This window comes from Eurosta solidaginis, chromosome 5, assembly GCF_040869045.1.
Source record: "Eurosta solidaginis isolate ZX-2024a chromosome 5, ASM4086904v1, whole genome shotgun sequence".
Taxonomy (NCBI): domain Eukaryota; kingdom Metazoa; phylum Arthropoda; class Insecta; order Diptera; family Tephritidae; genus Eurosta; species Eurosta solidaginis.
Genome location: NC_090323.1, coordinates 202727631 through 202742629, shown reverse-complemented (window position 1 = coordinate 202742629; position 14999 = coordinate 202727631). Strand labels below are relative to the sequence as shown.

General features: G+C 36.3%; 1 protein-coding gene across 3 annotated transcripts in view; it reads left to right on the top strand.

The window, feature by feature from the left end:
• The first annotated feature begins 508 nt into the window (after positions 1 to 508).
• Positions 509 to 14999, top strand: part of MCU (mitochondrial calcium uniporter) — a 472202-nt gene continuing 457711 nt past the window's right edge. The window contains exon 1 of one of the 3 annotated variants that reach the window (XM_067787518.1): positions 509 to 1389. In XM_067787518.1, coding sequence (XP_067643619.1) covers positions 1279 to 1389 — 111 coding nt within the window. In that variant the 5' untranslated portion in view covers positions 509 to 1278. The remainder of the gene's footprint in view (positions 1390 to 14999) is intronic. The other 2 variants (XM_067787519.1, XM_067787520.1) reach the window with 2 other exon arrangements.

Below are 14999 nucleotides of genomic sequence, written 5' to 3'. Positions count from 1 at the left end.
CTTTCTTATATTTTAAATGAAATAAATAATGTGAATATAGAAATGCAGTCTGAAGATATTCACATACATTTACTCATTACCAAATTAAAAATTTTATAAAAAAAAATTATTTAGCCTCCAGTCCAATTTGGATGTTAAGTATTGATTCAGACGAAAATCACTTAACCCCAGATTTAGTTTACTGCGGTGTTAATGTGGATATTATTCTGTCAAACAACTTTTCGAAAAAAAGTAGTATTTTAATTTGTGTTAGAAAGTTTCCTGACTGAAAACAGTTTTTGGATAAAGAAGCAAATTCACTTCCGAAGGCTTTTGGTACATTTTTGGCTCATTTGGTAGATTTTTTTCCTCGTTTGGTACAAAATGAAAAAAAAAAAACTTATCATCCCTGGTCCAAACATCTTGACAGCCAACCAACCCACAAACAAAAAAGCTCCCAAAAGCTCTCTGACAACACCGCATACAAACAAATGACGTTAGTGAAAGCAGTTCATGATAAATTTCAAGCAAAAGAGAACTTTCAGTTGTTCGCCAACGTTCTAGTGAGTGTGTTGGTGACACTTACTTCAAGTAAGGTCGTGAAGCAGAAACTGAACAAAGCCGCGGCATTTTAGATAGTAAAACGTGAAGTGCAACAAAAAAAAAACGCAGACGAGCTAAAAAGCAAGCAAATTATCAAATGTGAGCTCAAACCAGTGTCAGTGCCAGTGCCATTTGAGCTCCCCGGTGTTTGAATTTGTTATTTTAGTGCTGCTGCTACATAAAAGCGTACATAAATAATATATTTAGAAAGTGTGTGTCTATGCGTATGTGAAATGTGTTTGTGCGTGGCTAAAGTAAAGTAAAAAGAAGCAAAGTGGGCAAATTGTGCGAATAAGCGCAGCAGCTAAAAATTGTTGGGCTAGGAAAGTTATATTCCTATATTTGTTGCAACAAAGAATTTACTTGAAAGAAGTGCAAAATTTTTCCTGTTTGTGTGTAGTTCTTGTAAATTTGTTTAAAAAAGAAAAAATTAGTTAAAACCGAACCTTACTCAATTAGAAATCGTTTAACATCGTCGTCATATGGAAAATCGTGAAGTGAAGTTAACGTTTATTTGTTTTTGCATTCGTTGAATGTAGACGGCGCGTCTAGTAGTGCTGCCAGGAAAAAGACGAAAAAGATAAAAAAAAACCGAAAAATAAAAAAATCATAAAAAAGGGGGCGTGGGTGTAAGCGGGTGTGTTGCTGTTACTTGTGTAGTTATTAGAGAATTAATTTTGTGTTTGTACGCAAAATATGGCGCCGGGCGTATGCGTAACAAGTTTCCGTATGTTAATACGACGTATGGAGTTAAGCAGTCATTTGTGTCGTGGATTGCGTCTCACACCGAGCGGGCCATATTTAATGGTAAGTAAGGGTAAAAGGCCAGAAACGATTTCTTTTTATGCTCCAAGGTGCGGAAGTTGCGCTTGTGCTATACATTTCTGATCCAATTTTTAACAACTTTGCTACTTCCTATTCTACTCTACTCCAAATCACATTTTCGTGCGGGCAAAGCACCGCTAACAGCTGCTAGTCTCAAACTTTGCTATTTGTTGCTGCATTTTTATGATGTTTTACTTCACCCACTTTATTTACTTACTTAAATTGAAGGCGGCAGCAGGTTGACGACTTTCGGCACTCTTTTAACCGCCCAATAAAATCAACGAATATAAAAACATGAGGTAACAATTGAAAAAGCTTATGTGTAGACATCGAAAGGGCTAACGTTATTTTGGCAGCTGTTGAGAGGTGATCAGATGGAGGAGATCAGATACATATATGTATAAAATAAAATTAAAATGTTATTAATATACTAGACGTATACATATGTATGTATGTATATGTATGAATATAGGCATATAATTGGTGAGCATGCAAAAATATTTCGATACCGTAGCGTCTTGCCAATTGTGACAGTTCATGAGCTGGATAATTAGAAGGGTATGTAATCTTAGTAGTGGCGAGGGATAACATAAAAGCAAGCCTCCCTAGCGTTGCACTAAATTTTACAGTGGCTTAAAAAAGTATATTTATCGGGCACCGAGTATAAATCTATATCTATAAATCTTATAAAATGAAGTCGCTTAATGTCACTGTACGCACATCACTTCATTCAGAATGCTCCAATTTTAACACGTTTTATTGCATTTCAAAGCGTAGTTACGTGACATGAACATTTTCAACATAATTTGAAGGTATATATTATTGGGGCCTGACGACTTGCCAAAAATTAGTAAAAAATCATAAAATTTTTGTTTACACAGCAATAAACTCAAAACGGATGGATCGATTGGAATATTTCTTCTTTGCAGTTAAGCTTTAATATATTTACCTTCGTTCTACATCCAAAACAAAAAACTTGATTGCTTTCTAAAATGAGCATAATTATTTAAATAAAAGTAACACTTTTACCAATAAATGCATTGCGTCTGTTTGTTGTTGTTATTGTTGTTGTAGCGATAAGGTTGCTCCTCGAAGGCTTTGGGGAGTGTTATCGATGTGATGGTCGGATATAGATCCGGTACGCTCCGGTACCATAGCACCATTAAGGTGCTAGCCCGACCATCTCGGGAACGATTTATGTGGCCAGATTAAACCTTCAGGCCATTCCCTCCCTCCCCACCCCCAAGTTCCATGAGGAGCTTGGGGTCGCCAGAGCCTCGTCTGTTAGTGAAACAGGATTCGCCGCGGATAGGTCAGGTTGACAATTGGGTTTGGAGAAGCTATATATTGCGCTGGCAACCTGAAGGGTTGCGCTACACAGCCCCTTGAATCTAAGGGTGTGGGCCTAAGTTCTATAGATGGACGCCGTTTCGAGATATCGCCATAAAGATGGATCAGGGGTGACTCTAGAATTTGTTTGTACGATATGAGTATCAAATGAAAGGTGTTAATGAGTATATCAATGGTGTTTCATTTTCTAAGTGGACTTATAACAATAAATGGGAAAAATTTCAAATTTAAAAAAATGGGCGTGGCACCGCCCCTTTTATGACTAAGCAATTTTTTATGTTTCGGTAGCCATAACTCGAAGAAAAATTAACGGATCGTAATAAAATTGGGTACACAAGATTTTCCTATAGCAGGAAATATTTCTAAAAAAATGGACGAGATCGGTTAAATACCATGTCCACTTTTATATACAAGATTTTTAAAAGGATCTTAACGAAAATAATAATCTATATCTTAGCGAAAAAGAGCTTTGTATCAATAGAATTTTACTTTCTAAATTGAAATATAACATTAAATTGAAAAACACTAAAATTGTTGAAAGTGGGTGTGGCACCGCCCCTTTTTTGTCTAAGCAATTTTCAATATTTAGGGAGCCATAACTCGAAGAAAAATTAACGGATCGTAATAAAATTTTTCCTATAGCAGGAAATATTTCTAGTAAAAAAGGATAACATTGGTTAAGGGCCACGCCCACTTTTATATAAATGACTTTAAAAAGGGTCGTAGGCAAAAATAATAACTTAAATCTTAGCGAAAAATAGTTTTGTACCAATCGTATTTTTATTGTTCTGTTATATCTTTATTTTAAAATAAAAAGTAGGGAAATCCCCATACCTGAAGGAAAACTGCAGTATTACCCGCTAAAGGTCATTGGTGTTAGCCTCTGTATCCTTTTTGCTTCTTTTAAACGAAAATTAGTTCAGAATATAACCATATGTACTATATGCATTATTGCGCACTTTTAAGCATTCAAAACAAGCAACAACAACATTTAAAGTGTACAGCTGGGTATGTAATGTTCGGTTTCACCCGAACTTAGACTTCCTTACTTGTTTTAAAATACATTCAATCATTTTCTATCTCTCACTAATCCCTTCCTCTCGCCCCTTCTCAACAGTTATTGTCACCAAATTATACAAGAAAATTTTGTTTTTTCTAATTATAAAAAGCTTAAAAATAATATTGATAGATATATTTTTTTTGCTACTGTAAGCCTCATATGCATTGAGAAACTACAAAAATGTATGGAGAAAGGAGAGTTGCAAAAATATAAAACAAGAGAGTTCGACTGGTAGTAAATTAGAGTACGACACGAAAGAGTCGAACTCGCAAACGAATAAAAGTCCAATAATGTTTTTTTGTTTTATTATTTTGATGCAAAGGCATAATTTTGTAATTGTTTGTTTGCTTGTTTAACGTTTGCGTTTCATTACATTCGTCCACTTGCTGTGCCGCCCGGCCAAATTTGTTTTTTTGTTTTGTTTTAGTATCAACGATATTATAAATGTGTCAGCTTGTTGTTGGAGGAGTCTTTGCACACCCACTCTTTGATTTAAAATGAGCTTTTTTGACACACATACATTTTTTTTAATACTTTATTTCAGTTAGTGAAACTTGTTGTTTTATTTTTACATATGCCCGCTAAGCATAATTATTCATTCTTTTCCAAGTTATTTTTTGTGCTTTATTTGTTGATCAAAAATTGTTCTTAGCACTTGTGTTGTTAGTGTATTTATTTATTTTGTGGAACAGCACTTATCACGACACTTCATCTCTGCGTAAATAATACTTAAAATAACATAGCCACTTCGCTAGGTTCACTTTGAGTTTCCGACATGTTAGTTTAACCCATTTTGGGTGGATATTGATATATTGGGCATTATATATTATATTACGTAAGCGATATATTAAAAAACTTTAACTAAACTTATTGAAAGCCTTTATTTTTTCAATAATCAAATAGCATCCGGAACCCAACCGTTTCCGCACCAGCACCCTGACTATATTGGACTTTTCAAATAATACGCGTCTGTTGAGGAACATTCATTGCTTCAAAGGGATTTAAAGCACTTGGTTACCTGGTGCAATGTAAATTATATACCGCTCAAGCTTAAAAAATGTAAAGTCATGTTTTTTCTCGTAGAATTTCGCAACCTGCTTCATATACAATTAACAAGTATAGTCTAGAAATTATAAATATTTTTGTTGATTTCGGAGTCATGATGGGTTCCAAACTTAGTTTCAACCGTCACATTGATGCTACAGTGAATAAAGGCAAAGGTGTTTTTGCATTTGATAAACAATGGTCAAAGAATTGAATGACCCTTATGTAACTAAAGCACTTTTTACAACATTAGTTAGGCCAATATAAGAATATGGCTCAGTAATCTGGAATCCGCATTATCAAGTCCATGCAGACAGTATCGAGTCAATACGAAAACAATTTTTACTAAATGCTTCAAGAAATTTTCAATGGGATTCTATATAATCTTCCACCTTGTACTGATCGATTAAAGCTTGTCAATCTTCCAACTCTTGCTAGTCGAAGCGAAATGCTTGGTGTAATATTTATGACAAAACTTTTAAATGGATCAATTTCAAGCCCATTCCTTCTAAACGAAGTGAGATTTTGTGTTCACTCTTGGCCTTCGAGCCACTTCAAACCTCTTCTGCTGAAACAATGTATAACGAATTTCGAACTAAATGAACCTTTTCGGTGTTTATGCCAAGATTATAACTCTCACCCAAACACATTCGCTAGCCGGAACTCCCTTTTTTCTGTTCTCATCTCTCTTAGTAATTAATGTATAATACACTTGCTTCTGTTCTCTTTAAGCATTACGGCTAATGATATCTTTTCTGTAGCTAAGCAGTTTCAGATCTCGACGCTTGACCAACCGCTACCCATCAAAGACTCGACAAAAAAAAGTTATTATATATATATGTAAATCGATCGCGTGAACAGAATTGGCGTGGTTTCATTGGGCCAATTGAGAGTAGCGCAATGCCACAACGACCATTAAATAGGTATCGGAACTTCACATTTACTACGATTTTCGAAAACTACGCCAACACATTTTATTCATGATGCATGATGCAATAAACCAGACATGTGAAGCCAATATTACAAAATGGAGTCATATTTGACTCACCATGGTGAATTTAAGTGTTGCTTCTTGACTCATTTGCAGCATTGATTTTTTCAGTAGCATAAAAAATACTATATTAATCCTTTGCTGAAATATAAAGTAAGGTGCATGGAAAAAGCGCCTGCGGTCACATTTCCTTTTGTGGGAGCGTTGTTTTTCTTTTTCTGAGAGGAAATGGGAAAGTTTTAGTCCACGGAACTTCTGGCCAATGAGCTGATGGACGATCTGGCACATTATCCTGAAGCTGCGGATATAAGTCCGGATAATTTTTCGGTTGTTTCGAAAATATTTTCTGACGGAAATAAAATGTTTAATTTCCGCTTTCGGTTTCCGCGTCCTGGTCCAAAGCGCGGCTTTTGACGCCTTTTACGATATTTTTGGATGAATTTTAGCAGTTGTCAGCTGAAGTAAAGAATAACAATTTTCATTACTATCGACAAATCTTAACAAAATTGAGTTCTATAAATATCTTATCTATTTTTTTGTCCATTAAGAAAATAAAATTAAAAATAAAAAGATGATAAAAAAATTTTAAGGACTACCTTTATATAAATGCACCAAAAAATAGAAGGCAATTTTTCCTTTAATACATACATAGTCTTGTTGAATTTTGACTAAAAAACTTTAACAATTGCTCTTGTAAAAGAAATTTGGTATTTAAAACTATAAAGGTGGAGAGGCAATAGCGTCTTTGATTAGTAATTTAAGTAATTCCTAAGTGAAAATTCTTATCTTTATTTATTTGTTCAAAATAGCAACATTTAAGAGAATTAGTGAAATTTTCGCTGACAACACTGGCGAAAACAACAGAATTCCACCTCATTTGCCAGCTACTTAATTTGCACTGCTGAACATCGTGGTGAAATTCGCATGCGCCTGAAAGTCTAAAAGAATCGTGGTGAAAGTCGCGTACGCCTAAAAGTATGCAAGGACGTGCATTGAGTTGGGCCTTCGACGAGGTGGAATTCTACAACGCCTGCAACACTCAGGAGGCTAGCCATAAAGGTATAGCCCAACCTTCTAATTGTTCGACTTGTACGTTACGTAGCTCAAATTTTCTAGTCAAACATTGCACTGTCACGGAGTCTTAAATTATATTTCAGGTTTCAAGTCTCTAGATATCCAGGAAGTTAGTTAAAAATCGATTGCGGGATTCCCAATTTAAAACTAGTTTTCTCAATATCTCGGTCCACGCGCAACCTAGCGGCATTTTTTTTTGATAAAATGTTGCATAGTCACCGGGTTCTGACTTACGCCCCAAGTTTCATGTCTCTAGCTCATCGGGAAGTTACTCGAAAATCGATGGTAAGATTTCCCCCGTTTTTTATCTTGACTAGCGCGCCACCTAGCGGAACTTTGTTTTCTATAAGTTGTATTGTCACCAGGCCTCTCAAGTCTCTAGCTCACCGAGAAGTTACTTAAAAATCGTCGTTTTTTCAGGGATTTTCAGGAATTTTCGTTTATCTCGATTCGTCTGCCACCTGGCGGAATTTTGTTTTGCACGAATTGTAGTGCCATCGACTTGCAAACTATGTGCTAAGTTTCAAGTCTCTGGATCACCGAGAAGTTAGTTAAAAGTGGATCGCAAAATTTCCATTTTAAAATAAATTTTCTGCATATCTCGATCTGTGCGCCACCCAGCGGATTTTTTTCACTTGCATAGTATTGTCTCCCTGATCTGAACTATGTTCTAAGCATCAAGTGTCTAGCTTAACTGGAAGTTACCGAAAAATACTTTTCCGTGCCTCAAAAATTCGTATGGAAATGAGGGGCAAACATGAAAGCGACTTAATATAAATGTAGAAAATAAAAAAAATAGGAAGCTATGAAAATGGCTTCTTAAGAAAATTGTAAAACGTGTCAGAAGCGCTTTAAGCTTGTAAAATATATAAAAATAAAACACTTCCGCTCTTGCTCTTATCCAAGTCTAACTCTCACTTCTACTCATAATCTTATCCTTATTCTTTCAGTTAACTTCTTTTCACTACTTAGTTTCAAACCATTACCCTTGTTCTTACTTTTACTCTCACTCTCCTTCTACCTCTTGGTATCTTTATACTTCCGAATTATTCTACTTTTCTTTCCCACTTCCTCTGTTTTCTCTTCTCTTTTTTCCATGTCTCCATTCCCAATGTGCAGATATCGAGTTCGGGTTTTAGTTTGAAAGTAGCAAAATAGTAACACAAATTGTGCCCACCTACTACTTTAAAATTCATGAGAGCCGTCATTTCTTTGTTGTCTGTCTGGTAATTACTTCAAATCCAAAAACGCTTCTCTGGTTTATTATCGTATCGTAATCGTCCACAAATACTTGATCCCAAGCAAAAATTCCACCCTTTTTCGAAGTGGTTCATTGGTTCAGTCATCAAATTTTCTATGGATATACTAGAAGACCCGGAAAACGTTGTCCTGCCCTGAATTTGGCCTATATGCATACATTTTATTAAGCTTTTTCCGTCTAACTCTGCCCCCCCCCCCCCCTTTTATTCACTCCTCCCTCCGAATTTTTCGCTCTCCATCTTCGTCTCATTATACCTCTTTCTCAATCTCCTTCTCCTTCTCTCTTTTCTCTTCTCTCCATTTCTTATCATTCTTCTGCATCCCTTATTGCCTGTCCCAGAGGGTGGTATGTATTTTATTCCAGTCCGAGTCCCAATCCCACTCCGAGTCTCAGTCCCAGTCCTAGTCCTAACTCCAGTCCCTGTCCGGCTCTGGATAACATATTACTCTGTACTAAAGCACTCATCAACAGTTTTGATTTGATATCCATATTGTATAAACACTGTCTAGGCATTCACTGGCCGACGTTTTGGCCTATATCTCGAGACCCTAGTCACCGAGGAGTAGAAAATTACCCTCTACACAACTAAAGACTCTCCTGAATTAAAAAAAATGTCATAGTACCTCTAAATCGCGGGCCCCCTTATTATTACATATAAACAAATAAAAATGTGCAATAAAATAATATTGCGACTATAAACTGAGATATAACCTATCCTATGTCTCAGTTTGATCAAACTACACACGTGGTGCAAAACAAATTCAAAATCGCTTCAGTAGTTTAGGAGTCCATCGCGGCCGAAAATGTTGTGACACGTGTTTTTTATATATTAAGAAGAAGATTTATAATTTTTTTTGTTTCTTTGTTCGCTTTCCATTTGGTATCTCGTCAAAATGCAGTACCGATAGCGAAATTTATGAAATTTCAAAAGGAATAAGGAATAATGAGACCAAGTCCAGGAATATGTTATAATAATTATAAAGCGTAATTCTAACTCTGACAGAACTACGGGACACCGAAAGGAAAAACGTTAGTAAAATCAACAAATCGGGTTGTTCCTCATAGTCGAAAAAAGTCAAAAGAAATGAAGTTTCGCTGGCTCGAAATTATCTTTTTTTGGGTATGCGTAGTGGAACTTTTTTTTCCTAAGCCCAAATCCTATAGAAAAAACGATGGCGCTATATCGGTTAACTTTCGTCCATACAAATCGACCCACCCTAATATACACACATGACATTCGCTAGAGTTATTTAAGTTCGGAAGTACATTTATATTTATGCATTGATGTACATACATATCGCTCATTTACTTCAGGTATTGAAAATGAGCGAAATCGGATGATAACCACGCCCACTTTTTATATATATAACATTTTGGAAAACACAAAAAACATGTTTATTTAGTAAATAACACACCTAGAATGTTGAAGTTTGACGTGTGGACTGATATTGAGACTCTTAAGAAAAATTTGAAAACATTTTTTAAAATGGGCGTGGCACCACCCACTTGTGATGAAATCCAAATATTATTAATCATAAATCAAAAATCGTTAAACCTATCGTAACAACATTCGGCAGAGAGGTTGCCTTTACTCTAAGGAATGCTTTGAAGGAAAATTAACGAAATCGGTTAAGGACCACGCCCACTTTTATATAAAAGATTTTTAAAAGGTTCGTGGACGAATAAATAAGCTATATCTTTGAAAAAAAGCTTTGTATCAATGGTGTTTAATTTTCTAAGTGTATTTATAACAATAAATAGGAAAGATTACAAATTTAAAAAAATGGGCGTGGCACCGCCCCTTTTATGACTAAGCAATTTTTTTCGGGAGACATAACTCGAAGAAAAATGAACGGATCGTAATAAAATTGGGTACACGAATTTTCCCTATAGCAGGAAATATTTCTAGAAAAAATTGACGAGATCGGTTAGATACCACGCCCGCTTTTATATAAAAGATTTTTAAAAGGGTAGTAGACGAAAATAATAATCTATATCTTGACGAAAAAGAGCTTCGTATCAATAGAATTTTACTTTCTCAATTGAAATATAACATTAAATTGGAAAACACTAAAATTGTTTGAAAGTGGGTGTGGCACCGCCCCTTTTTCGTATAAGCAATTTTCAATGTTTCGGGAGCCATAACTCGAAGTAAACTTTACATCTCGTAACAAAATTGGGTACTCATATTTTCCTTATAGCAGGAAATATTTCTAGAAAAATGGATAAGATTGGTTAAGCGCCATGCCCATTTTTATATAAATGACTTTAAAAAGGGTCGTAGGCAAAAATAGGGTCGTACTAATAGTATTTTGATTGTTCTGTTATATGTTTATTTTAAAATAAAAAGTAGGGAAATCCCCATACCAGACGGAAAACAGCATTATTACTCGCTCAAGGTCATTGGTGTTAGCCTCTGTATCCTTTATGCTTCTTTTAAACGAAAATTAGTTCAGAATAGAACCATATGTATATGCATTATTCAAAACAACAACAGCATTTGAAGTGTACAGATGGGTATGTAATGTTCGGTTTCATCCGAACTTAGACTACCTTATTTACTTACTTAATTGGCGCTTAACCGTCTAAACGGTTATGGCCGTCCAACAAGGCGCGCCAGTCGCTCCATCGCTCTACCAACCGGTGCCAATTGGTCACACCAAGGGAGTTTAAATCGTTTTCCACCTGGTCCTTCCAACGGAGTGGGGGCCGGCCTCTACCTCTGCTTCCATAGGCGGGTTCCGATAGAAACACTTTCTTGTCCGGAGCATCATCTTTCATTCGCATAACATGACCTAGTCAGCGCAGCCGCTGCGGTTTAATTCGCTGGACTATGTTGATGTCTGCGTATAGCTCGTACAGCTCATCATTAAATCTTCTTCGGTACTCGCCATCGCCAAAGCGTAGAGGTCCTGAAATCTTTCAACGAACTTTTCTCTCGAACACTTCCAAAGCCGCTTCATCTGCTCTTGTCATGGTCCATGCTTCTGCCCTATATAGCAGGACGGGTACGATAAGTGACTTCAATTGCCTACCTAGTCCAAGGTAGCATTTATTGGCAAGATTGATTCTTCGCTGGATTTATTTAACCTTTGATTAGCTATTGTCACCAAATTATTAAAGAAAATTTTGTTTTTTCCAATAATAAAAAGCCTAAAAATAATGTTTATAGATATATTTTTCTTTGCTACTGTAAGCCTCATATGCATTGAGAAACTACAAAAATGTATGGAGAAAGGAGAGTTGCAAAAATATAAAACAAGAGAGTGACTGGGAGTAAATTAGAGTACGACACGAAAGGGTTGAACTCGCAAACGAATAAAAGTCCAATAATGTTTTTTTTTGCTTTATTATTTTTATGCAAAGGCATAATTTTGTAATTGTTTGTTTGCTTGTTTAACGTTTGCTTTTTGTTACATTCGTCCACTTGCTATGCCGCCCGGCCAAATTTGTTTTTTGTTTTCTTTTTAGTATCAAAGGTATTATAAATGTGTCAGCTTGTTGTTGGAGGAGTCTTTGCACACCCACTGTTTGATTTAAAATGAGCTTTTTTGACACACATACATTTTTTTAGTAACATTTAATTTGGTTAGTGAAACTTGTTGTTTTATTTTTACATATGCCCGCTAAGCATAATTATTCATTCTTTTCCAAGTTAATTTTTGTGCTTTATTTGTTGATCAAAAATTGTTCTGAGCACTTGTGTTGTTAGTGTATTTATTTATTTTGTGGAACAGCACTTATCACGACACTTCATCTCTGCGTAAATAATACTTAAAATAACATAGCCACTTCATTAGGTTCGCTTTGAGTTTCCGATATATTGGGCATAAGTGATTTATTAAAAACTTTAACTAAACTCATTGAAAGTTTTTATTTTTTCAATAATAAAATAGCATCCCGCATTTCCTTTCCCCAGACAATATAAAGCTTTTTGAACTGATTGTTACGTAGTATTTATAAACAGATAATAATAAATTGGCTTTCATACAGATAATAACTACAAATAGACAGGTAGTGTCTAAGTATAAGAGGTAGTAGGTCAGTTATTTGGAAACAATTTACCTGTTAATTTTATTTTCAAAGTGAATCATCATTCATTGGTCGTTTCCAAAGTGGACAAAGTTTTTCTGCCTCTCCCAACTCAGTGGAGGTTTCCCCTCATCTGCTTCCAAACTGCGGTTTCGATTGAAATACTTGGTTGATCGCAGCATCTTCGTCCATTCACATAACATGACCTAGCCAGCGAAGCTCTTGACTCATAAATCTCATACAACTGATCATTATACCTCCTTTGATACTCGCTGTTAGCAGCACAGACTAGACCATTAATTTTTCGGGCAACTTTTCTCTCGAACAATCCAAGCGCCGTCTCATATTCTCTTCATGATTCAAACCATACATTTGGGCAGCTAGGATGAGCAACATGTAGAGCGTGATTTTTGTTCTTCGAGAATGTTTGCCTACAGTGAATAAGGGGAAAGTATTTAAGTAACGCCTAGAATGGCCCTAAATTTGAATAACTTCAATTAGTAAAGCTTTCAAGCCTTATTGTTGTGCTGTTATTACACATTTAATTCTTTGTAACCAGTATATCGATTCATATTTTTATTACGGTTGTAGTTATTTTGGGAAGACTTTTTTGAAGGTTGGAATCAAAAATGCCAAATGCACCATAATTGCCTCCCACGAACGAACCGTGTGTCCGTGGACTAACATTTCCAATTTTTTAACATCCTTTCATTGTTCCTGCATTAAGGTTCCTTTTTTTTGCTCACAGTGTGGTTTCTACGAAGTTGCTGATTTGATTCCTGGGGCGCTCAGTATTTTTTCTGTAACATTATCGACAGTGATTTGAGCGACTCTTTCTGCGAACATTTGTCGGTGCGAGCATTTGAAGAATATGTGTTGACCATGGCACTCGTCTGCATCGTCGTAAGCGCACTTAAGATGTTCGGTTCTTGTTTATTCTGTACAGATATATTTTAAAGTATTCACATCCAGAGAGCATTTGGGTAATACAGTAATTTACCTCGTAGATTATCCCAACCGTCTGGCCTTTTTATATACTCCCCTTAAACGTACTTAGGCTGTTTCGCATTATTTCCACAAATTGTTCTGTCCATCTGCAAACGAACTTTCAAACGTCCAGCATAATGGCTTTTACATGCTCTTCAACCCTTCATGTGACAAGTTTGTTTAGCGGGTCTGGGTCGATGGCAGCAATTAGGCTGCAGTGTTCAGCCTCGACACTTCCCTACTGCTGGTACTTCTAATTGTGTCCGCCCTAGTTGCTTCTTGTGGTCCTATTAGAAGGAAATGTATTTGCGAACCCTTTCAGTAAAGTTTTCAAGCACTTTCCACTATTTTTTAACTCCAAAGATGCTCTCAGAAGCCATCGTGATGTCTGGTATTCTGAATGGCTCTTGAGTTAAAGTCACCTATTCCTCGAGCCTGATCCTAATTTCATCAAACTTTTGCTCAAATTATAGCGTACTATCGCTGTGTGTCATATACACCTTCAAGTAAGAAAAGCCCTGGGTATAAATGAGAACCAAAGTGCAGCGGTTCCAGTGCAGTCTTCCAATTAGCAGCCGGCACCTTCACGTTTGTACAGTTTGCTGGTAAAAGACACATCTATGCCCCTTCCGTGGCATGATGGTGGCCACCGTGGTGTGATGGTAGCGTGCTCCGCCTATTACACAGTATGCCCTGGGTTCAACTCCCGGGCAAAGCAACATCAAAATTTTAGAAATAAGATTTTTCAATTAGAAGAAAATTTTTCTAAGCGGGGTCGCCCCTCGGCGGTGTTTGGCAAGCACTCCGGGTGTATTTCTGCCATGAAAAGCTCTCAGTGAAAACTCATTTGCTTTGCAGATGCCGTTCGGAGTCGGCATAAAACATGTAGGTCCCGTCCGGCCAATTTGTAGGGAAAATCAAGAGGAGCACGACGCAAATTGGAAGAGAAGCTCGGCCTTAGATCTCTTCGGAGGTTATCGCGCCTTACATTTATTTATTTTTTATGCCCCTTCCGTTGCGTCAGGAGTGCGCCTGTGATTTTGCCTCCGTGCAATGCCTCGCAGTGAAATCTCCGCGAAGCTAAATCGCGCCAAGTGTTTTTATTTTATTTTTTCTCAAAAGAGGGTATTATAATATCGGGAATATACTCAGATTATTTGGGTATTATTTTCGGGATCAATGCAGGATTATCTCCGTATAAATTGCCGGTTATCTTCGAACAAATTGGGGATGGCGTTCGGAATAATTTTGGCACCAGTTCCGGACTTATTTTCTGGTTAATTTCGGCTCTGAATAATTTAGGAACTATTTTCGGATAATTTTTGGGCAAACGCCGGAATATTCTGGGACTATTTCGCAATCATTTCGAAATTGTTTTAAGGATTATATTATGATTCTTTATATACTTTTTCTTTTAGTGGGTGGGAATTGGTGACTTCTCCTAGTCCCATACTTTTGAAGAAAAGCAACGGGCATTTTGACAAACATTGCTGTATTTAGAAAAAAAGGCTCAGAGTTGGGATACTCTAAATCATTTTAGTTTATCTCTTACAGATCCAATTTTTTCTGTAATAACTAGTCAAGTATTTTAGGATCTCTTGCTTGAGACTTTTAGCTGTCGTCTCGTTGAATAAGAGCTTCAATGAATGTTTTGATTAAGGTTAGGGTTTCAATCAGGAATATCTAAGTGCTTGTTTGTTGTATGTGAGAATTAACAGTTAAATGTAAACACAATTAGGAAACAGGCTGCTAATGAGTGTTCTTGAAATATAACTTACAATGGACGTGTTTGA